Raw genomic sequence first — 24,391 nt, 5'->3', positions numbered from 1 at the left:
AGAAAATGAAAAACGACGCCTAAGGAAAAGATATTCAGGCTTTGAATCTAAACATAGAAGAAAAACATATAAAGAAAAAGAAAAGCAGGTGATGATGCTTTAAATCTCATTTAAATTTAGAATAGCCATCCATTGTCTACTTTCGTTAGTTGTTATTATTCAGCATCATGTAACGAACTGTAAACAATAATTGCCTTGTGGCTTAAACTTCAGGTTTTATAAGTATAAAATTTCCCAATTTTATGTCCACAAAATGTTTAAAACTAAAAAGGAGGGGAAAAAAATCAAAGATAAAACAAAACCCACTGTCTTTCTTTCTGTAGCTTTCTCTCTCTCTCTCTCTCTCTCTCTGTGATCAAATAGAGACACAGACAAAGAGACATGAGTCTCGCAGAGACCATCAGATCGAGTTATCCTTTAATCAAATCATGTCATTCTTGTCTTGTACTAGCATCCCTTTGGAAAATAATGCATGTTTTGAGAAGAATACAAAAAAGCTTGTCTTCAATTCCCGAAAGAATAAAAGACCTTCTCCAATGCAGCTACACCATAATTTTTTTTTTTTTTGGGGCCAAGAGCTATACCATAATTTAAATCAACTTCTATTCACATTGCATAATCAATATTCACACTTTAATTAATGTCAGTTAGGTAGTTAGGTAATATCAGAATATCGAAAGGGTCCATTACAGCAATATTCCTTATGCCATAAAGTGAAACAGAGATAAAAATAGCTATTTGTTAAAAAATGAGTTTCAACCCTGCATATATACAGGGCTTTCCTTCTATGTCATAATGCATGCCCGACACAGCTTGTGTTCTCACTGCCTTGCCTCCATGGAATTGGAGATTGAAGTCACTAATTCAGATGCATCTCTAGGTACAGATGGATTTTTTTCAGCAGCCCTTTCACTTTGATTTCTAATTTTCTAGCTTTAACTTGTTTCCATGCATGCCTCTAACTGACATTTTACTGTTTTTACCTACTCGTAATCTTGTTGCTGAAGCAGAGTCCTGGTTTTCGTCTGATGATACATCTACTGGGTATCTTGAAGATGTTATTGCAGGCTGGAGTGTTTGGTACAAGCAACAAAACTTACCATTCTACTCTCTGTCTCAGGATCAAAAGGTTAATTTATAACTATAGACAGGTTTCATGTTCCCTTCTTCAATCGCTAGCTGTCAAATCCTTGAAACTCTGATTACGTTTTTGTCTATGACAGGAAATCCATAGTCTGGAAAACCATTGTATAGATCTTTTTCCACCATGTTCATCCACAAGAACCCAACGCCTCGACGGTAAGCCATGCCTTTTTCTTCTTCTTGTTTTTTGGGACCAATTTATCCCTACCTTCCTTAACTCTATAGTCTCTATTGTTTATTTTGGACCAATGTATTCCTATTCCTTCCTCCTCTCTATTCCTCTGCTCTAGGGAATGAATAAGATTTTTTGTCAGGAGAATCTGTAGCATTAAGGCTTATTAATCAGATAAAAATTTAGATACTATTTTTTGGCATTTGGTATCATTTTTTTTTTAACAGAAGCATGACACGTGAATTCTTTTATAGAGTTAACGGGAGGATGTTGATGTTGAGTAATAAAAACTCGTTCATCTGTTATATTTTATTTCAAAAATAAAAATCCTTGATAAAATTAAAAAACACCTCCTAGTTGTAGAGTTGTAGAGTCTATTATTTGAAATAAATGGTCAACCTAGAATTTGAATATTAGCCCATCAATTTGTTACTTATTATGTTAGAAAGCATAATGACAGTACGCTGCCCACAAGTATTGTTTTTTGGCATTATCGCATTCAGTGACTGATAATTAGATACCTCAGTGCCGCCTACTGCAGATCACACAATTCCAGACAGTGAAAAATTCAGCACTAGGAGCCAATCATCATCATCACCAAAAGATACGCATGCAGCTTCAACACAAGATAATCCTCAGAGGAGAAAGGCATCTAGAAAATCAGATGAAAACGATGCTTCAGTTTCAAGTATTACACGCACTTTTCTTCAAACACAAAAGGGCCATTACCAAAATTCAGTAGTCAATCTCTCTGCTTCTCCAATCTTTTTTCTTCCACATACAATGGTTCATTTACGGTATGGTTTTTGTGTGTTGTGGAATGCAGAGGGTCAGAGGAAGCGAATCGCTTACCCATTCGAGATGGTGAAGCGAGGAGGGGCTGAAGGAGGAACAGCGCTTGAAGACATAAATCAGCAGATGCGAATGAGCCCAGCGAAGCCGATTCCGCATCCTGTGAGAGATCGAGTGGGCGTTCCATGCATTTCAGACCGAGGTTTTGGGATTAAAGGAAAAGCAGTGGTGGCTCTTACTAGGATTCATACACAGGGTACAGGATCCATCACCATTGTTAGAACCAAGGGATGAAGTGAGAATATTAATCACTTGGATTTAATTCCAGAGAAGATTTGATTCGACAAACCATCGGTGCCGGTTTGAAAAATATCAGTGCAAGGTTTTTTTTTTTTTTTAACAAAATATCAGTGCAAGTTCGAAACAGTTATTTGCAGCGGAGGATGCAAATTTTGTTGATGTTTTTTTTTTAATAATACTGAAGTCATTAATAATTAAACAACCAACCAATGAGCTAATTACAATCATATATACTCCATCATCCGCTACCTTCAAACATTTTAAATGTGAAAGTGAAATGTGGGATTCATCAAAGGGGGAAAAAAAATGAACATTGAGCTTATGAGTTATGAGACTCCTCGATAAAATGACTAAATGAGCACGTCCTTTAGCCTCTTTATGCACAAAACTAAGGGCAGGACCACGCCGCAGACCATATGGAAGAATTAGTTTGACTATGTATAAAAAAAATAAGGATTGGGTTTGAAAACTTTGTTTAAATAAAAATTTAAGTTTAAAAAATTAATAATTTTTTTAAAAATTGAGCTTCTAAGTTGAGTCTTAATAAACTCTAAAAAAAGAGACTTGAGCTTGGGTAACCTTTCAAAATTATTTTCCAAAAGATTGATAATTTTTTAAGTGTTTTATTGTTAAAATAATTGGCGTTGATTCTTTTATCATTTATTTTAGCACCATATTGATAAATTTTTTATCAACTTCTTAAATACGATTACTTTGTAAAATTTATTTTTTGATTTTGATTAATGATGTGTGTTCTATGATATACAAATTTTTGTATTAATCAGATTTGATAAGGTTGATTTAGATTGAAAATTTCTATCTTTACTTTAAAACTTAATTAAGATTCTATATTTATATTTATATTTATTTTATTAAATTTTTTATTTTTAAACAAATTTAAAAAATAAAATAGGCTTATAGGCCCGGCCTTAAACCCTTCCAATAAGGGTCGACCTTCAAAAATCAATCATTTTTTTAAAAAATCAAGCTCAAGCGTTAGGTCTACCCATTTTTCCACCCCTAACTATATAGTAGGGCAGTTAATAGGAGTCAAGTCTAATGGGCCACTCTTTTAAGTCATGTAATTTTTTAGAGTCAAGCTTGCAAAAATAAAAGATTATGATATAAAAGGGTTTTAGATCTTATTTTTATAGGCCATGCAAAAATGGACTTGAGCTTGAGCTAACACTTGAACCCTCATAATTTTTTTATAACTTTATTATTTAAGATAAATTATGTCACTGACTGAAAAAAAAAATTTATACTTAAAAAATATGAATTAAATTTTTAAAAATTTTGGAGTATGATGAATTCACATGGATATACAAGGAGATTATCATTAATATATAAGAAATTTATCATTAAAAATTTACAAAAGATTTATTATTAATATACAATGGTATATTATCGACAAATATAATAAATTAGCCATACTAAAAATATAATAAATGTTGAGTTGTTTGCTTGATTCGGTATCATAACATAGGTTATATTTGTAAAAACTCTTATTATTTATATAATTTATATACATTTTTAAACTAGTATATGAGAATAACACAATTTGTTAAATATTTATTATAGGTAACAAATATAAAGTTGGTGAGGTGGTTGAAAACTTAGCATAGCACTACCGTTGAATGTTTTATTTTTGAATTATAATATTAAGGATTAAAGAATATTTATATTTTGGATAATAGACAATGTAACACCCTCAAATTTACAAACCGATTTTTCGCAAATTATTAATTCAAGAAATCATTTTTTTTTCATTGAACCCTTATCATACCCTTATCATGGTAGAAAAATTTCTACCATGATACATCCAAGACAATATACCACAGGTCTTAAAATATCTCAAAAAGCAATTAGAACCATGAGGGACAGACATGATCCTCATAGCATGTTATTTAAATTAGGTCATGAATCAAAAGGGACAGACATAATCTTCTTGGACATATAAATGCATTTAATAAAAAGGATTAGAGTTTACATGCTCCATAGACAAGATATGTCCTAAGTTGGCACAAGATACATTGTATAATCCAAAATAAGAGGCAACGTAAAAGATGGTGTCTCATACACCATAATTACACCTCTGGTGCTTTCTCGGCCGGATTCGCTCCTGTAAAAATATTAACCACGAGGAATGAGACTTAAAAGTCCCAATAACCAAAAATTAATATGTAATGATGCATGCGGATGTAACTAATCATGCGATTGCTAAGTGGGCACACAAAACATTTAACCAAACAATATTTTCAAACAAACCGAACAAGTATTTAATTGCATGACTGCACCTTATCTCCTCCTTTCACCATGCTCGGACGCCAAATCACCCGGCCAAAGGTGAGTTGGACCAAGCGACACGCCACTCATTGGGTCCAATGAGGGCTTACCACGTGGTAATAATTAACCGAACAGAAATTCCCATTAACACCATACATTAAAATACCCTGACAAGTCATGCATCATTCAAATATCCGAACAGGAATATATCCGAACAATAATATCTCATTATGATAAATAAAAATAAATTTTTAACCCACTTGGCAATAATTTCAAACAAGTATATACAATATTTATTTTCAATAAATTCATAATTTTTCCAAACAATAAAACAACACATAACCATTCACAAACACACCCATCACAACACATTAATAATGGTTACCTTGTGTCTTGAATAACAAGTTCCCCTTCACAACTCCTTTTTCACCACTATCTTTGTCAATATAATCTACATAATTATTTCACAATACTATATATTAATTTTACATTAAAATAAATAACTCTAATTTAAAGAATTAGAAAGTCTTAGATCTATAATCCATATTAATACTAATTTAAGATTTATGCCTCATTTAACTTTCTAAATTCTTTTCTAAAATTCTCGTACCCTAATAAACTATTTTTTTTATCCTCAAATCACTTCTAGTATCACAATTTCATCATTCTATATTCTAAAAATTCGTTCAAAAATAAATTAAAAATTTTAGAATTATCCTGAAACCTCAAATCACCTTTCTATAACCTCAAAAATACTTATTCATACTTAAATAAATATTTAATAATCAGAGGTTTATCCCTACATCTCAGATTCCACATAAATTCAACCATATAGATCTAGATTTTAACTCAAAAATTCTTAAACATGAGTTTCAACCTCAAGAAAATATTCTATAATATTTATTATATCTCTAAGAGTTTTAACCTATATTTTAATCTATCATATCATCAGATTAACTATCCTATAAAAAAATTCTAATCAAAATATTTACTCTATCCTACAAAATAATCATATCACTAGAAAGCTAATATTATTTAGAAAATAACTATAAAATTAATTTTGTAATTAAATAAATTTTTAAATGCTAATCTAAACAGGAAAGTTAGAACATACCTGAAGAAAAAGAAAATAATCCTCCCTTGCGAGAAAACGCCGAGCAACGTGAGAGGAAGAGAGAAAAATAATATAAAAATGGGATTGTGAGTCCCAAAATTATATTAAAAAAAATTATAGGTTTGAATTTAATTATTCAAACCTTTGGGCCAAAAGTTGTAATTTTCTCTAAATTGCATCTTAGCCTCTCATGCTTCCTAATGCACACACCCCCTCCTTTTTATACATGAAGGCACCTCTTCTCTTCCCTCATCTAACTAATGTGGGACTTAGAAACAACAACCTTCCATCCCCCCCTTTTTTTGTTCCTTCTACCCTCTCTGTTTTTTTTTAACACACACATAAAAATTATTTATGTATTATATCTTAACTAAATATTGCTTATGTGGTTTTAAATTTAAATTTTTAAATTCATAATTAAATACCTAATCATAATATTATTTCTAAATAACCTTAAATAATATAAATTCCTATTATTATCATTTTTTTTTCAAAACCTAAATTCCACAATTTCTTTATTATATAAAAATCAGGATGTTACAGACAATTTTCACTTGGTATGGTTTATATTATGTTTTGAGGTTTGTATTATTTTAATTATATTTCAAAGCTTATTATTATTTTGAGGCTTTCGCAGATATAACATGTTATACAACCATTTACACTGTAGTTGATTTATTATATTTATTAATGATATATTATTGTATATCAATGATAAACTCTTTGTAATTTTTTAATGATAAATCCTTAATATATTAATAATAAATTCTTTATATATCAATGCATTTTTAAAAATTTAGTTTATATTTTTTAAGCATAAGATTTTTTTCGATCAATGGACCAGTTTATCCTATTATTATCTTTTAAATATTTAATTAAGCTACTTTGTAATTAATACATGTATTATCATAATTAAAAATTTTAAGGATTTGAGAAAAGTGTTGATTTGAGGATAAAAGTAATTATGGGTTAGCCCTTAAGAGCCCGTCCAATACTCATTTAACAGTTCCATTGTACAGTTTGATTTGCACTTAAAAATTGTTTTCATAGTTGGCTTGGGTGGGGTTGGAGTTGAACCATCTTTGAGCCAACATATGGAGTTGAGCCATAAATTATAATGTTTTCAAAAAAACAAAAAGACAAGGTTAAAGCTAATATTAAAAAGACTAGAAATTTTTTTAAAAAAATAGAAAATTTCAAAATTTAAACCTTCATAAAAGCCAATTTCATTTTAAAAATCATTCACAAGTATATAATATTATTTGGGACCGTTTTTATTAATTGACAGCTATAATTGTAATTTTGAGCACATGATTTACAAATGATTGAACTTTATATTTACATAAATAAAATAATAACAATAATTTTCAACAATGTTCATACTCTTGCTTGTACGTACTTTTTGAGTTAACCTTCCAAGAGCTTGAATCATGAAAACAACTCCCAACAAAGGAAAATTACTATAATGGACCATCAGAATAAGAGAGAGAATATTGAGTAATGAAATGATTGGTGAAGAGGAGTCAAAGGAACCAAAGTAATCTCAACATAAATGAATTTATTTCAACCATTGGTTACCACAATAATGTACTTTGTCAAATCCTACTTTAATTTTAATTATAAGGCATTTATTAATTTTTAATATTTATAAAATAGAGAGAGAGAAAAAAAAATTAATTCTATTTACAAGATGTTTATCAATTTTTAATATTTTCTTTACCTTTTCATACTTATTAAATACTTTGAATAAAATATAAATAATGATATTTAAGAATATTTATTAAGAGTAAAGATGAAAGTTTGTTAAATTTTAAGATCATGTCAATAAAGTTTAAAAATTTTTTAATTTTAATAAAATATATTAAAAATAATTTGTAAATAAAATCAGAGAGAACATGGTAAATCATTTTAACTTCTTTGGACAAAATGAATGGAATTGGATTATTTTCCAGCTGCCAACGCAAACTAATGTTGTCGTATTGTATTAAATTTGGATTCTGAAAATATGATTAAATATATATATAATTTATAGTTAATAATATTTTCAAAATAAATAAAATGTAAAATAAAATATTTTTTATTGTTTTTTTTCCATAGAAACATGAAGTATATATCAAACATGCATGCTGATTGCTGAATCTAAGAGGTAGGTAATTTGGTTGATGATATGTGGGGAGGGAAGATATTTTCTTTGAAAGAAATAACTAAACAAGGTTTAACTTCTTATTTATTTATTAAAAGCTTTAACTTTTTATACAGTTAAGCCTCACATTTCTATTATTAACTTTTACTTTCTTAATATTTTTCAAGTTTATATATATATATACCCCTATTATTTAATCAGATTTCATTAATAATATTATATTAAACACACACCTGCCAAAGTAAATCTGCTCTATTTATGCATTTTTATATTTAAAGAAAACATGCCTTAAAATTTTATATTTACACCCTTTTTTTATTTTATCTCTTTTTTTCGATAAGAGAATTTTATATCTCTTTTAAGACTATTAGATGTATGAATTTCTCTCTAAAGAAAAAGAATATTATATACATTTACTGGCAAATTTTCCTCCCTTACAAGGAAAAAAAATGTATTAAGTTTATCCAAAAAAAAGTATTAAAATTGTGAATTAAATTTTTATTTTTATTTTTATTTTTATTTTGAGTGAAAGATGGCGTGAGGGGATTCTGTTCTGTTCTGTTCAGTGTTCACCACCATTTTCATGCATATATATTTGGCGCGCTCAACACCACTTTCTTCTCTCTCTGTCTCTGTCTGCAAATATGGGCAAGTCAATGGCGTCTTTGCTTGCCGTCATTATCGTCCTCTGCTTCCTGAGCCTCGCAAAGTCCGACGTTTTTTATCATCGCTTCAAAACAGGAGATTCCGTTCCTTTTTACGCCAACAAGGTGGGACCGTTCCACAATCCTAGGTAACGAGGTTCCATTTACCCTTCATTCTCCAGTTCCACCTCTCTCATTCAAGATTTCGTTTCTTTGTGGGAAAAAACCTTTCAAATCGATCCTATTTCTAAGGAAATATTGTCTTTGCTATTATTCATCCAAGGTTCAAGAATGTGAGATTCTTTCCGATCGCTATCTTCTAAAATTTGAGTATCTTGCTACTGTCAGCCATCGGTGATATTGACTCTCACTTCGCGTCATCTTTTGCTGAGTTTATTTCTAGCATTCTGATTTGTTTTTTTAATTAGTTTACCTATTAAAACAACTAAAAGCTTGCTAGATGTTTGACTGATGACTGGAATGGATGCTGCGGCCTGCAAGGTAGCTAAGGACGAAACAAGCAGGATTTCGAAGCTCTAATTTCATCTTATGCAAATCGCATACTTTGTATTCAACTGCAAAAACTCAAAGTATACTAACGGAGCGCAAATGTAGCTTCCGTGTTTTTCTTGCTTTATTTTTAAAAACAGTGGGCAGTGTGTACTTGAAATAATTTAGAAAGAACCCAATGTGATTCAATTGGTCTGACCTTCTGAATGATTTTTTTTTCAAATGCAATTAGAATTATAGTGACGATCAAGTTATGTTCCATATCGCCTCAGTTTTTTTTCCTCTCTTTTATATGATGAAGGTCAATTTTTTGTTTTTTGTTTTTGCTTTTTGAGATTGTTCTTACTATATGTATCTCTATGTATAAAAATGTGAAGTCAAACAGTTGGCCTTCATGGTGACTCAAACTGTTACGAACAGGATATCCAAGTCCAAAATGAATTGGATGGGTTCGAATATAACAGTTGAGTCAACTTGTTTGAATTACGGTTAGCAAACTTTGGCATCGAAGAAATGATTTTTATAGCCTGTTCACAATAGTACGAGTTTGATAATTCTTGTGCTTCCCTTTGTTTTTGTGTTACAGTGAAACATACCGATATTATGACCTTCCCTTTTGTTCACCAGGTCAGTTTGTTGGTATAATTCCTATTCTCAGTTCTCTGTTTTAGTACTATGTAATTGTTTATTGTGGGTTACAGTTGAAGTGGAAGAAAAGAAAGAAACATTTGGTGAAGTTTTGAATGGAGATCGACTAGTTGCTGCTCCGTATAAAATCAACTTCTTAATTGATAGAGAACCCGAGATTATCTGCTCAAAAAGGCTCACAAGAGAAGAGGTTACCAAATTCAGAACTGCTGTTTTGAGGAATTATTTTTTTCAAATGTACTTGGATGACTTGCCCATTTGGAGTTCCATTGGAAGATTTGAAAGCGAAGCTGAAGATGATCGAACTGGGCCTACAGTTCTCCTTTTTAGGCATATCAAGTTTGAGATCCTATACAATGAGGATCGCGTCATTGATATTGTCGTTCAAAATGATCCAACTGTACTTGCGGACTTGCCAGAGGATAAGGCAGTAGACATAGACTTCTCATATTCCGTCGTATGGACTGAAGCTGACACTCCATTTGAGAAGCGGTTGGAGAAATACTCACGAACATCCTTGCTGCAACATCACTTGGAAATCCATTGGTTTACGATTATTCATTCATGTTTTACTTGTGGACTTCTTGCTACAATTCTTAGGCGTAAACTTAAGAATGATTTTGTTAAGTAAGAATCATTTCCACTGACTAATCTCTTTTCAAGCCTTAAAACTTTCTGTTCTTATTATACCCACAATTTCAAACATGATAGATTTACTGATAATGAGGAGGCCGATGATGAACAAGAAAAGAGTGGTTGGAAATACATTCGGAGTGATGTGTTCAGGTACCCAAGATACAAGTCCTTGTTTGCAGCAGTGCTTGGAACTGGCACACAGCTATTTACTCTGTAAGTATCCCTTTGAAGCAGCTTCTCTTTAAAAGGAGTTTATTGTTCTTGTGTAGTGTTGTTCATCTCTCTTCATAACTAGCAATCTTTGCTACTGATTTCAGTGCAATCTTCGCCCTTGTACTTGCACTAGTCGGCATGTTCTATCCATACAACAGGGGCGCTCTGTTTACTGCACTTATTACAATATACGCGCTAACGTCTGCGGTTGCAGGCTACTCGGCAGTCTCCTTCTATTGTATGATTGAAGGGAAGAACTGGGTACATTTCTGTTCCTAAGACAACATGTTATTGGTGCTCCAACCTAAAATGTTTCGTATACCACTAACCTTCATTCGATTCTCATTCATGTAACTTACGTAAGAATCACGCTGCTTCCTGACTCAATTTCTCTCGATTTGAAATTGCATGCTGAAATCGCCTTCTAGTGGTATAATTTTGCGATCTGTTGGCCCCTTCCTCTCCGTGCCAAACCAGAAACTAAATGTTGACTCCGAATTCTTTCAAAAGCAGACAGGCTTGGTTGTTTGCGAAGTTTAAGACATATGTACATTATTCTCCGCGTGAATCAAATAGCTTAGATTTCATGGATAATAAAAATTAGTTTCTCATTCTAGCAGTTAGTTTCTTTACGGTAGAAACTCTAACAATACAATATTTGGCTGTTGTTTCAGTTTCTTCCCTCATCTGTCCCATTCTTTCAAAGAAATGAAACTATAATACATAAAGTAAGAACTTTAACGAAGTATGCTAACTGATGATATGGTTTGCCAGGTGAAGACTTTGATATTGACTGGAAGCCTATTATCTGGACCTTTGTTTTTGACGTTCTGCTTCCTGAACACTGTTGCACTTGCCTATAACTCTACTGCAGCACTACCATTTGGAACTATTGTTGTTATTTTCCTCATATGGACTCTTGTGACCACACCTTTGCTAGTATTGGGTGGGATTGCTGGCAAGAATAGCAGATCAGAATTTCAAGCTCCTTGTCGCACCTCTAAGTATCCGAGGGAGATCCCCCGGCTACCTTGGTACCGTAGAGCCCTTGCTCAAATGGCTTTAGCTGGTTGTGTGTCTTTCAGTGCTACTTTCATTGAACTCTACGACATATTCGCTGGCTTATGGGGTCACCAGATTTACACCATATACAGCATTTTGATTATTGTGCTCATTCTCTTGATTGTTACCGCTTTCAGCACCGTCGCATTGACATACTTGCAGCTTGCAGTCGAGGACCATGAATGGTGGTGGAGGTACGCGTCCTGCCACACTGAATAATCTCGCTCTTTCTTCATTCATTGAATATATGCTACAAACTGAGGTTAACTATATTCTTTAGAAGTTAAAACTGTACCATTCCTACTTCCAGTATAACTTGAACGTTGAACTTCTAAATTGAAGTGCTCATTGACACTCCAAGTTCCATGGAGTGCTAGCTGAAACTTTGCTGAGATGGAATAATCATAATGAAATGAAACATAAATCTCTTGACGCCTCTTTGATAGGTGAGATAAAAGTTTGATAAACGAGAGTAGTGTTTTGAACTAATGTAAAGAACGATTTGTTGATGCATAATTTGCATGCAAGATAATATCTCTTACTATGTCTTTATGAAAAAAGCAGATGGTTGTCCAAATTTAAAATTTAAAATTTAAAATTGATATGTATATCTGTCACATATTACCATTATAAGCATAATATCACTTATATCTTAAGATGACCCATGCCAAAGTATCATTTTCTTTAGAAATAAAGGAAAATACAAATAATTTAAGATGATGGTAATGATGATGTAGCACTAAAATTAGGATTACCCATTTTATATCCTCAAAATAAAATGCTATATTGCTTCAGTATAACTTTTCTATTTGGGCAGTAGTAAAAAATTCTACTTGAGCCTTTTCTTTTCCTGCTCTTATTTCTTCAATTTTGAGGGAGACTAACTACTGTGTATTTGACATGAACCTTAGGTCTTTCCTTTATGGTGGATCAATCGGCTTCTTCATATATGGTTACTGCTTTTATTTCTATCATGCAAGATCAGATATGTCAGGCTTTATGCAAACGTCTTTCTTCTTTGGCTACATGGCTTGCATTTGCTATGGTTTCTTCCTCATGCTTGGAGCTATTGGTTTCCGAGCTTCTTTAATCCTTGTCCGTCACATATATCGATCCATCAAGTGTGAATAATCGAAGGCTAATTGGAACCATCAGATCAGCACCAGGCAAGAATGAATTCTTGTATATTGTTTTTGGGAGGCCAGCACAGTGTATCGCTGTTTTCTTGTAATTCAATAGGTCCATGATATTGGAGTGAGGTACATAGAGCGTAAAACCCAAGTTCATCGAAGTAGCACTTCAGAATAAGAAAGTCCAATAGTAATGTACAAAAAAGAAGAAGAAGAAGAAAGAAAGCCAGTCTAACGGTGGGACCAGATTGAATAGTTCAATAGAATTTTGACGATATGAAGGAAAAAATCTGGCAATACTCCGTTCGTCCACAGGTGAAAAGCCCACTTTTCCATCCATAGTTTACCTTTCGATTGGAAACCCACACACATTGCATAAAACTGGCTCGACCCAAGAACAGTCGACAAGTCAAGTTACCGACAGCAACATTAATCCTTCAATAGCCGTCGGAGAAATCAATATAAAGTACAAGTCGTATCATTTATAAAAAAAAAAAAAAGTGTTCAATTCGGAGGCAACATGACCAGGTAGCTAAACTTGACCAGGCGATAAATGAAAGCATGTTAGTCTCAGACTCCAAAGAAAGCTTTCTGCCAGCAAAGCATAAAGTGTTATGTATCAGAAAATTCATAAATAAAATTCTAGTATACATTATCTCACTGTAATAATGTAGATATAGATAGATTAGATTGAATTTCTGAATATATAATTTTCGTCGAGGCAGGAACCGAAAGAGAGATTCAGTCCGTCCAGTTCAGAGAAGCCAGGTCATCCAACATTCAACAATGAAATCATTCAATTCAATACTTCCAAGTAGAACCACCAAGTCTAATAACCTCTTCGTCATCATTAACCCTCCTACGAACTCTTTCCATGTTGGCATCTGCTTTACCATTGTTCATATCACCATAGATATCCTTAAGCTTAGCCAGATTGGCTGATGTAGATGGCTTCTCCTTACTCCCAGATTCAAACTGAGGAGCACCATTTTGCAAGCTTTGACTTCTGCTTCTACTTGGACTCCTGCTCCTACTACGATAGTGCCTCCTATCATTGTGTCCTCTCTCTGTATACCTGGACCTCTTATCATGATCATAATTATGCTCTCGATCTCTTTCCCTATCTCTTCTATCTCTTTCCGAATCCCTGTCCCTGTCCCTGTATGTTTCACGATCTCTCTCGAAGTCTCTGTCTCTGCCCTTCTCTGATTTACGGTCCCTGTCCCTGCCCCTGTAATGATTTCGATCCCTGTCCCTGGCTCGGGACTGATCTCCTGACGTTTCCCTTTCTCGGTCCCAATCCTTGTCAGAATATTCACGGCTCTGGATGTGACTGCTTCTTCTTGGAGATCTCCGTGGATCATCACTGCCATTTCTTTCATGGTGAGATACAGTGCGGCGAATTGGTGATGAGTCCCTAGTTGAGGCACGATGTGGAGCACGCTGACCAAATGAGACCGAAAGGGATGCTTTCACAGAAGGTGGCCGGCGGGCAGTATCATCAGAACCACGACGGGTGGATTCCCCTGTTGAACCAGAATGTGTGGTGGGAAGCTTCAGCTTCTCAAGATTAGCCACAACTTGCCTCAGTACAGGAACGGGGATACGTGGAAACAGGGTGTCGAAGTAATACTGCACCACAAAAGCAGAATTTCCTCAAGAGTGGAAATGATGTGGTATTGAAGCGTGGTCCCAAAAAATTAGGTTAAGCCAGTCAATAAGGATAAATTGGAGCACATTAAGTGACAAGCAAACAAAAAAGCCCAAAACCATGAAAAATAAAAATCAAGCAAACACAAAAATAAAAACCAACTAAAAGGAGATAGTAAGCATTTAAAACTTTGTTTTTTCATGAAAAGTAAGCGGTTAACGTTTTAACACATAAGAAATGTTAACCGTGCAAGAAGTCTAAACTTAGGAAGCATGGACTCAAAGGCAAAACACCACCACAAAATTTTAGTCGTTCATACATAACTTAGGTCGCTGTATTAATATCATATTGTGTTTAGTACAGGTGTATGAGCTGTGCCAGACACAATATGCCCCTTTTTTGAAGTTCTGCGCTTCCACAAGAACTCGTGAAATGGAAAGACTGTAGCTAGACAGATGGGACAAAAACATTGTTGTTAGCATCATAATTACACATGATGATCAATAACAAGCACTGGATACAGAAATTCCCTTTAAAAATCGCATTTATGGCAGTAATCAGAGACTGCAACATACTAGAAGCATTTGAACTCCTTAGAATTCATCATTGCATAAAAAGCAAGCTTTATGATATTAGTGAACAACCAGGCTCTCGTACATGTTCTTTCTTAAGACAACTCTAGAGGAGTAGATCAGTAGATATCAGCTGTCAATGAATTATATTCCCATTTGTAAGCATCGAAGATACTGAAAGCACCTCACAGAATTGTAACCCCAAATATCTGATGATAAGACATGAATCTCCATTTGTAATGTTGTGATGCATCTGGTAACGGGAAGGAGAGTTCTGAAGACAGAAATCTCAGTTTAACTAGTTAATAGTTGAGTCACATGAAATTTTACCTTGCTACTGTGTGACACTACATTGACCAATATCATTACGTATTCAGGGTAAGCGTTGCATATGCCATTTGATGGTTTAATTCTACGAGCACGAAGAAAGCATGTGCTAGAAACAGAGAAACTAAGAAGCATACCCAGGTAAAAGAGTGTGATAGATTTAGTTGTAACTGACCTGTCCAAGAAGTAAATCACGGATATATACACCCATTGTGGTCATTCGTCCATTAGATCCTGGAGAAAATTCCTGAAATATAGAATCAAACTTGATATGAAGAACGATATGCATATGACATACAGAAGCAATTTTACCATTTATTCTCCAAAATGAGATAACAATAGAAACCCAAAATGCATTATTTAATTTGAATCAAAGCAGTTAAGTACGAACAGAAAAGTATGACAAGTGGAAACAATGGAATCACCACAACATAGCCATAACATCATATTTTATGTAAAACTTTAACTTCCCATAAAGAACTGCATATTGTACACTTAGACGCAAAGATCTACTAATGCAATTTTATGATCAGAGGCCACATCTAATGGGCAGCACACATGGAGAGAACAGTCATTACCATCTAAGTGCCACATCATTTACAATGAATTGTATTATCTGTTTGGGGAGTAGAATCACATTAATAAGCAGCACCAAATTGGAAGAACATTCCACCAAGATGCCGCATCATTTGCAATGAATTAAGTGGTCTTTTTTCCCCTTTTTTTGGGGTAAATGGATTGAGTAGTTCTCGTGCTAAATATATCGCTCAAAAAGAAGAATACTGAATGAAGAAGTATAAGGTAAAGTACTACACTCAAGATTCCACATAATGCTGCTTTACCTGACAATTCATATCAAAACAACCTTCTACCAAACTGAACTGTAGGGCCACAAACCCCAGCAAAAGCACAAGACAGAACTCTTCCAACCCTGCTGGACAATCAAGAAATGGAAAATTATTGATTAATGGAAGCCTTTATTGCAAACTAGGCATCCATCCTTCTATTCTATTGACTACCTGGAAATCAGCCCAAGGCACAAGCTAGCACCAGAATTAAGATTCTGCTTGGTGATGTCAGTTATTTGAATATCCTGTTATCATAATATATCTGATCTCCATTCTCTTTATTTTTTTCGTATTGTCAGCTTTTGTTCTACATGTTTTTATTTATAACCACTTGGGTGACATGCTTAGACAATATTTTTATCTGTGTACAAGATTAATGCACGTTTTGCACTCTCTCCCATGAGAAATCAAGCATAAAGGTATTCATATTATCCGATTACTTCTTTAGGGCCTACTACTTACTATGATATCAACTCTTACTACCTACTCCTCACATGCTTGATAGATCTTATATTTTGAAGAAAAACAGAGATTGCCAGTTTGGTCTTCCCTCCTCAATGCCTGGCTGTCTTCCAACAATTAGTTAAAAAAGAGAAACCCCTTATTAATACAACCATGTGACTCTTTTATCATAGGTCCACACTCCATCATGTCCCTCCCAGATACTTTTCTTCGTGTAGCATCAATAAAAAATAGCAGACTCAGTAAATTTAATGTAATTCTAAGCCTCAACAACCACCAACCATCAAAGAGTGATGAGTAACTATTATAAGCCCATTCTTTGTGGAATTCAGGACAACAAAAAACTCAATCCCAGACAAGTGTCACACCTCCAGATTTATGAACAAAAGCAGTAACTTTTACATGAGAATCAAAGGGCACACTGACTAACACTGCTTATTTCAAACAAAGAAAGGGAGAGATCCCTAAGTCACCACCCAACTCCACCATCCGCTTATTCCTTCAAAACATCATACCCTTCAATTTCAAGATCAATGCCTTTTAATAAAAAACCTGAAATCCACAATGATCCTCTTCAAAACTCTTACATATTCAACAAAAAATGGTTCTGAGATCCCAACATATTTAGTTACTCATTACAGACATTTGAAGCCATATTGCACCTTTACTGCACGAAACTGTCCTAAAACACTAGCTATTCATACATGTAATGTGCTATTAAAATTAGTTGTTTTGAGGCATACACAAACACCATCTCTATAACCTCTGGTACCCCACTCTCCTAGGTGACAAAAAAACCATAAATTAAAAGGCCTACCCACAGAAATTCAGGAAATCAGACAAAATTACATCCTCTGCTCCTATCACCGTTGCTATAGGTTGAGCATCAACATATAATAAGAGAGAGGAGTCAACAAAATACATAATTAAAAAAAAAATACCTATAGAAGGAGCAAATATGAACACCAAGTATACAAGAAAAACTAAAGTCAAAGTAGACTCATTCCACAAAACAATCACACAAAACCTCAATTAATATCACAGAAATAGAGATTTCCAGAGCTACAAGAAACCAAAGATCACAAGTGAGTACTCTCATACCTCTTCATCTTTGACATATGGCTCAAACCAGTTCCACAATGTCTTAGGATCAGCAAAATATCTTAAGTAGAGAAATCCAACCTGCAAATATATCCAGAGAATTACACAGCATACACACTCCAATTCAGGATGAAACATTGTATACACCATGACCATGAATATCACACATACGGATTATAGAACACCAAAAGAAAAAAGAAAAAAAAAAGCCAATTATATATATGCATTACAGAAAACAGCTTCATCATTTTGAACTTTAGATGCCAAGAGAAATTGAGATCCAGAGAAAGGGCATATAAGATGAATATTAATGCAGTTCAACTTCAACAGTCCGGCCACAATGACAATATCAAGTAAGGAGGCAGTGGCCAAATTTCATTAAACACGGTAAAAAGAGTACACCAAAATCTGAGAAGAATAGCCAAGCTATCCACTCAGGCCCATAAGATGAAGAACAACACAAAAGGCCAAAAGCTGACCAAACAAAAATTGGCCCAAACTCATGACAAAATTTAACTATAAGAAAGAATTACCTTAAGGCATAACAAAATCACAACCTTCAACCTTTTTGTTTCAAAAATTGCACATACTCCTGTCTACTAATAGAAAGATTGACAGCATCAATTCCACACTTGAATTTACTTTTTCAGCAAAGTATGCATAAATATCCATATTTTCCAGTTATTCAAGAAATCACTTCAAGATGGATGCATACCCTCCCTTGTCTTCCCACTGTCCTAATATTTATATATTCCAATTGCTCACTCATAAGGGGAATCTTTGGATTCAAAACTATGAAACAGATAATGTCAGCATCCTATCTTGCTTTTGATAGAAACTTAAAACAGAGGGGAGGTGACTGTTTTCTAGCAGCAATTACCAAACGTAAGGATTTTGTGTCAGGTATTTTTATGTAAATATAATATGTACTCTTAAAATGATTTAGTCCCAGAATGTTATTTCACCACAACCATGGACAGTGATAGAAAGAGAAACTGAGGTGAGAAAATGATCCTTAAATGTTAAAAAGTATAAATCTCTATCACATTCACCATGAAAATGGGGACGCATCAAGCCAGGAATTGCGTGTATTTTCCAACTATTGCAAACAAAATCAACATACAGTCTAAAGTTATAAAATAAAGAGGAAAAATGCACCCAATCTTTAGTTATGCGAAGCATATGAATGAATTGCAATGCACCCGTTCTATACAGAGAACAAACAATAGTAACAACATAAATCTTCTTTGTTTTGTTCCTTCAAATATATAATCATAAATCCCCTTTTCTGCAACACCAAACATACATTACAAGGAAAGAAATTAACTTTATAATTTGTGTTCATTTATCGGGATACATGAAGAAATATAAGCTGCAACCACAGAAACAGATAAATCACACGCATGCACCTCAAATATGACAAGACAAAGTTTCAGTATGTTAATAAAATACACCAGAAAAGCCCAATATAAATTTCCAAGGACCTCCACATACCGCTCTTATGTAAGGAGAATCGGGGTGTTTCAACAGCCCATGCATTTGCTTGACAGTGAGCTTCATGGTAAAAAATTTGTAAAGAAGACAGAAGGAAGTAGAAGGACCACGACAATTCCCTGTCATCCATGGCTCCACATGATCAACTTGATTGTAAATCTCGTCAATGACTTCATGGTATGTTTTTAATCGGTAGAGCTCCTTGAAGTAATCAGAGGACAGAATATTCATACAAAGAACTTTCTCTAACAAAGAATCAATTGGCCTGCCACAATTCTGAATCTCCATGATGAATTATGAAAGGTAATGTGCCCTACAATTAAATTAAATAATATCAACTTACAGCAATGATATGGAGTGTCAGAGTCCCATTGCTACAGCAAAATGACAAATAAACTGAAATTTTGAACAAGAATGACAGCTGAAGGAAAGACTATAATGTTGACCAAAACGCAAGAGTAACCAAATGAAGCATGGAGGAAAGTATAAAAAGTCATTTACGGAGCAAGGATACCAACAAGGAGGGTGGCACAAACCTTAAATCCTTGCCCAAAGGTCATCACTTTTTAGCGACAATCTATGGATGAATCATAAATAAGTATATACGTTAAATTGGACGACGAATTATTCAGGGGAGGGAAATAAATAAATTATAATGAATCAGAGACTAAATGGAAGGTAGGAAGTCAGAGATTTTTGAAGAACCCTAGAATTAACAGAATAATTTAAATTTAAAATTGCAACAATAATAATTCAATGAAAACTCGCAATTGGATGAAAAATTGAGCTTAGGGTTTTCAAAATCCAGAAAGGGAATGTGTAAATTAGCGTAGAAAGCACATAAAAACGCGTCAATAAAGTTGCAGGAAATCTATAAGGATCAGAGTACCCACCAAGAGGGACTAGCAAGTAGCAATTAATTCAAAACGGATAGGTGAGAGCTGAAGCTAAACCCTGACCTTGGGGTCTCTAAAAGCCCGAAAACAGCAACCTGACGCTGATGAAGCTTAGCTGAGGGAGAGAGGAGATCAGGACGACGGGCAATTGGGGCCAGGCAGTAAACTAGACGTAAAAAGCCAACCCGGTCATTCAGGTCCAAGCTCCAAATACGACAGGTCAGATATATTTGACTGAATTTATCATTATCTCGATTATTATAATATAATCTAGAACTCTTTCTTCTAAAAAATATAAAAATATTTTTAATTAAATTTTATCCTACAATAAATTAATTATAAATTATTTATTTTTAAATTAATTTTATTTTTTATATTTATTATTATTTAATAAAGTACTTTATCTTAAAATAAATATAAAATAATTTATTCATTAAAAGTACTTTAAAAAAAATAATGATTACATATTAAAAGGTTAAAAACACTTTCTATTTTTTAATTTTAATCTTCAACTTTTAAAAATACATTTACATTTTTTAATGGATGGAGTATTTTCTTAATTCTATTATTCTATTCAAACATGATATCTCATTTAATAAAAATTTAAATTTGTCATGATGTGAGAATTAGTTTTTTTTTACTAAATTCAATCTCCTTAATTAATACTTGTTATCTCATTCTTCATGTTCATAGCTATATTAAAATCAATAATTCATGTCATGCTTGATAAATCAACCCAAATAAATTTGAAAAGTATTAGGTTTGGATTTGAAAGTATTAAAATTTCTTTTACTTCAAGCTTATTCAAACCTCTTAAACAAGTTAAAAGAAATTTGAGTTAAACCCAAACTTGAATGAACTTAATATAAATACTTAAATATTTTTATTAATCATGAAATAAAATTAACTTTCACTTCAATCTTCAATTAGCACTCATAAACCCTTCCCATTTTGCACTCCCAAGTGAAGTTTTAATATTGTAATAATTATTCGTTTTGAACTTTCTTTAAAAATATTAAGGAACAATAAACATGAGAGGTTATTTCTTATATTTTCATTTTTTTAGAGAGAATTACATTGTGTTGTCAATCTTTTAAGTTTAGTTGTTACTACACCTTGCAGTAATTAATATTTATGTGTGAAACTTGGATGTAATGATCTCTTTTTTTTATTTTTCTTCTCGCAATGCTAATATTCTAACCAACCTAAAAGTGCATCATAATATTCCATTGCTTGAAAAAATTTTAATTTTTTAAGACAAAAATTAAAATTGACTCAAAAATAAAAAAAAAAAAAAATGACAATAAAATCCCTCTAAAATATTTAAATGATAATTTGGTCTCTTAAAATATCATAATTCTCCTGAAGTCTCTAGAAACTTTTCTATCATTAATGAATTTATAGTTAATGAGTGAATAGAAACTTGAACTCTTGCTCGAAAATCACCTTGAACTCTAAACTCTTAAAATAAATAAAATAAACCCTAAACTTTTAAATTCATAATAAAATAAACCCTGACCACTAACTTTTTTAACACCGTTATTATCCACGTGGATACTGTAACAGTCAGGGTTAAATTCGTAAAAAAATAAATCTTGAATAGTACTTATGTGAATAGTAACGGTGTTAAAAAATTAACGATCAATGTTTATTTTGTTATGAATTTAAAAGTTTAGGATTTATTTTGTATATTTTAAGAGTTTAAGATTTAGAGCAATTTTCAAGCAATAATTCAGAGTCTTATTTATTCATTAATCCATGAATTTATATAAATTACCAAATTATCTTTTTTAAAAATAAATGATTCACAACTTTTCTTTTTATATTCATAACTTTCATTCTTATATTCATAATAATTCAATAGTAAATAAGAAATCTAACATAAAAAATTGTGATTTGTTGTTGTATCGTTGTGAATTTAAAAAGCAAAATTATGAATATAAAAAAATTGTGAATTATTTAATTTCAACAAGGATAATTTAATAATTTATATAAATTTATTAATGATGAAAAAGTCTCTAAAAACTTTAAAAAAAATTATAATTTTTTGAGGAATTAAATTATCATTTTTACATTTTAAAAAAATTTTATTATATTTTTCATAAAAAAATTAAATAAAATAATATTTAGCAATTCTAATATTATAGTCAATATATCTCCTAATACTCCTCTAACCAAGCCATAAACCGTGCCAGCTCCAGACTCAAAAACCTGTAGCAATGAATAGTTTTAGCTTATCCTGGCGTATGGCTTTGAACCGACTAATGAGGCACATGGTCATCTCTTTTTTTTTTTTTTTTTTTTTCAAATCTGTACGTTTTCTTCCTCTATATACTCATCAGCTTTTCCAATCCTATACGTTTTCTTCCTCTCCCTTTTGTTGTCCAATGTCCATTACTTTGTGCGCCCATCCTTTTTCTACCTCTTTCTATTGTCGACAGGACTGCTCCGACTTCTCCCCACCACCACCTACCATCGGTTGCTGATTTATCGCTCCGACTTTTCACTCCTTGCAAGAGACTCCATCTTTTATCACTCCCTCTGATTTTTTTCCTCACCAGCAAACCCTTGCTCTTCGAGTGACTTTCAATAGAGTATCAGGGACAAACACACAATCTCCTAATTTACGATGCACTGCTGTAAGTTTAACGTTGGTCTTTTTCATTGTGGTGATCATGGATAAAGAATATTTTTGTTATACTATTTGTACTCACTATTTTATGATACTGCAGTTAGAGGCTTGCATTCATCGCTTCTTTGATGAACTTCTTCCTAATGGTCGCCCACTTCCTTCTTTGTTTAATTTTAAATCCCAGGGTGAGTTCCAGGATTACTACCAAGTAGATAGATTTGAGTAATTATTTGGAAAACGCTTTATCTGTAGCAATATACCACTTACTGAGTTTACTTGTGATACCATCATGTTTACTACACATACATAAATGAAGATAAACTGCATACTTTTGGTTTTGATTTATTTATCATGTATTCTTTTTCTGGGTCAGTTAAATCTAAAAAGTAGAGATGTTAAGGAACATGGATAATTGTATTGTAATTTCCAACACGTCCCTCTTCAAACCAAAATCCTCTGGACATGGAGTGAGGAGAAAGCATGAATCTATCCTGCCTTATGCTTGTGTTTGTGCTGAAATTTAAGTAATTGAGGGACATATTGATTCTTTCATATATTTTCATGTTATATTTTAGTTTTTAACTTACAGTTTTGTCTTAGTTTGTTCTCTACTAAATACCAAAAACAGAGCCACTCAAATAAGTATTTTTTGTTTCAATGTTATGTAAAGCCCCACATAATGTCCTTTTTGTTATTAATTTTGACGAGGTTGTTGAGTTTGGTTTTCTTTAATTGTATATTTACTTATTTTGATGAATAAGTTGACTAAGAAGAAATGGTGCACATAACATCATGAAGTATGACTCCAAAGTACAGGCCGGACAAACAAGAAGTAAAGATATTTGGTATATAAGAATAATTGAAGTTAGCATTTTATTTTACCACAACTAATAAAAAAGAGAGAGAACATTGTAGCAACTTGTGTAGCTCTAAAATCACTTGATTTGATGTTGAAAAATGAACAACTTTCTCTTAAAGGCTTATTACTTTTTGGTTTTTCTTTTTTAGTCTTCTATTAGTAAGTGTTAACTTTTCCCCCTAAATATCAATAAAATGACTTTTTTTTTGGCTAAAAAAAAGCAAACAAAAGACATAAACCGTTCTGTCCATGCAATTTAAATTTTTAAGAGGATTTCTTTGAAATCTTTCATAACAATTTTTTATTAACTAATTACTCAATTTGCTTAATATTTTCACATAATATTTGAATAAGTACAGTTTTAGGGTGCTCTGTCCTCTTTTCAAATGTTTCCAAACACTATTCCTATGACATGTTAGTTATTTATTTGTGTGGTATTGATTTTATTATGAATAATTATTGAAGTTTAGCTTTAAATGATTTTTAATAGGATGTTCAACAAATCAATGATTTAAAATTTTACATATGAAACAATTTTTTAAAAATGACTTAATTACATGTAACAATCTAAAAAATTATTCAAGTGCCACATTTTATGGAGAACTCATTATACATTTGTTTGATAAGAACAAAGGAAAGTGATTCTTTTTGTTTTAATAGTAGTTATTATTTTTAAGTATATGCAATTTTTTTTAAATTTCAAAATAAACTTCTTATTTTACATTATATATGTGTACCTAACATGTTCTGAAATTA

General features: G+C 32.5%; 3 protein-coding genes, 1 long non-coding RNA gene and 2 pseudogenes across 11 annotated transcripts; 4 read left to right on the top strand and 2 right to left on the bottom strand.

The window, feature by feature from the left end:
* Nucleotides 1-795: 795 nt before the first annotated feature.
* On the top strand, nucleotides 796-1,433 carry LOC129302569 (uncharacterized). The gene is made up of 3 exons (XM_054941500.1): nucleotides 796-880; nucleotides 1,011-1,129; nucleotides 1,224-1,433. The coding sequence occupies exons 1-3, from the start codon at nucleotides 796-798 to the stop codon at nucleotides 1,431-1,433; spliced, it is 414 nt and encodes a 137-aa protein (XP_054797475.1).
* Nucleotides 1,434-1,582: 149 nt separating this feature from the next.
* LOC129302568 (uncharacterized) lies at nucleotides 1,583-2,429 on the top strand (annotated as a pseudogene).
* Nucleotides 2,430-4,140: 1,711 nt separating this feature from the next.
* On the bottom strand, nucleotides 4,141-5,968 carry LOC129301767 (uncharacterized). Its single transcript, XR_008591089.1, has 3 exons — nucleotides 5,808-5,968; nucleotides 5,079-5,144; nucleotides 4,141-4,529 (listed from the first exon to the last, which is right to left on the bottom strand). It is a non-coding gene; the product is annotated as an uncharacterized LOC129301767 (long non-coding RNA).
* A 2,626-nt stretch (nucleotides 5,969-8,594) lies between these two features.
* Nucleotides 8,595-13,129, top strand: LOC129302443 (transmembrane 9 superfamily member 2-like). The gene is made up of 7 exons (XM_054941336.1): nucleotides 8,595-8,743; nucleotides 9,691-9,731; nucleotides 9,806-10,379; nucleotides 10,464-10,601; nucleotides 10,706-10,862; nucleotides 11,376-11,857; nucleotides 12,575-13,129. The coding sequence occupies exons 1-7, from the start codon at nucleotides 8,595-8,597 to the stop codon at nucleotides 12,792-12,794; spliced, it is 1,761 nt and encodes a 586-aa protein (XP_054797311.1). The 3' UTR covers nucleotides 12,795-13,129.
* Nucleotides 13,130-13,343: 214 nt separating this feature from the next.
* On the bottom strand, nucleotides 13,344-20,359 carry LOC129302444 (pre-mRNA splicing factor SR-like 1). 8 transcript variants are annotated; one of them, XM_054941340.1, is made up of 6 exons: nucleotides 20,142-20,285; nucleotides 19,785-19,825; nucleotides 19,249-19,561; nucleotides 17,755-17,835; nucleotides 15,519-15,590; nucleotides 13,344-14,425 (listed from the first exon to the last, which is right to left on the bottom strand). In XM_054941340.1, the coding sequence occupies exons 3-6, from the start codon at nucleotides 19,534-19,536 to the stop codon at nucleotides 13,595-13,597; spliced, it is 1,272 nt and encodes a 423-aa protein (XP_054797315.1). In that variant the 5' UTR covers nucleotides 19,537-19,561; nucleotides 19,785-19,825; nucleotides 20,142-20,285; the 3' UTR covers nucleotides 13,344-13,594. The 8 variants fall into 8 exon arrangements, 7 of the variants coding, with proteins under 7 accessions (XP_054797315.1, XP_054797316.1, XP_054797313.1 ...); XM_054941341.1 differs by having other exon boundaries at nucleotides 20,240-20,258; XR_008591280.1 differs by lacking the exon at nucleotides 19,785-19,825 and adding an exon at nucleotides 16,186-16,274 and having other exon boundaries at nucleotides 14,362-14,425; nucleotides 20,142-20,304.
* A 2,414-nt stretch (nucleotides 20,360-22,773) lies between these two features.
* Nucleotides 22,774-24,391, top strand: part of LOC129302567 (transmembrane 9 superfamily member 2-like) — a 5,087-nt pseudogene continuing 3,469 nt past the window's right edge.

This window comes from Prosopis cineraria, unplaced genomic scaffold (assembly GCF_029017545.1).
Source record: "Prosopis cineraria cultivar Desert tree isolate PC_DT_omini unplaced genomic scaffold, ASM2901754v1 PC2, whole genome shotgun sequence".
NCBI lineage: Eukaryota > Viridiplantae > Streptophyta > Magnoliopsida > Fabales > Fabaceae > Prosopis > Prosopis cineraria.
The sequence above is the reverse complement of the archived record's forward strand: the minus strand, read 5'-3'. Positions and strand labels throughout refer to the sequence as shown.

What these genes read in the sequence shown, in the direction of transcription:
- LOC129302569 (XM_054941500.1), top strand. Translation starts at nt 796, where the DNA reads ATGCATGCCCGACACAGCTTGTGTTCTCACTGCCTTGCCTCCATGGAA. An exon ending in TAATTCAGATGCATCTCTAG is followed by an intron (nt 881 to 1,010) that starts GTACAGATGGAT and finishes TTGCTGAAGCAG; the next exon opens with AGTCCTGGTTTTCGTCTGAT. An exon ending in CTCTGTCTCAGGATCAAAAG is followed by an intron (nt 1,130 to 1,223) that starts GTTAATTTATAA and finishes TGTCTATGACAG; the next exon opens with GAAATCCATAGTCTGGAAAA.
- LOC129302443 (XM_054941336.1), top strand. Translation starts at nt 8,595, where the DNA reads ATGGGCAAGTCAATGGCGTCTTTGCTTGCCGTCATTATCGTCCTCTGC. An exon ending in GGCACACAGCTATTTACTCT is followed by an intron (nt 10,602 to 10,705) that starts GTAAGTATCCCT and finishes TACTGATTTCAG; the next exon opens with TGCAATCTTCGCCCTTGTAC. An exon ending in GACCATGAATGGTGGTGGAG is followed by an intron (nt 11,858 to 12,574) that starts GTACGCGTCCTG and finishes CATGAACCTTAG; the next exon opens with GTCTTTCCTTTATGGTGGAT.
- LOC129302444 (XM_054941338.1), bottom strand. Translation starts at nt 19,536, where the DNA reads ATGGAGATTCAGAATTGTGGCAGGCCAATTGATTCTTTGTTAGAGAAA. An exon ending in CATATGTCAAAGATGAAGAG is followed by an intron (nt 15,591 to 17,754) that starts GTATGAGAGTAC and finishes TCTATATTTCAG; the next exon opens with GAATTTTCTCCAGGATCTAA. An exon ending in GTGATTTACTTCTTGGACAG is followed by an intron (nt 14,426 to 15,518) that starts GTCAGTTACAAC and finishes TTTGTGGTGCAG; the next exon opens with TATTACTTCGACACCCTGTT.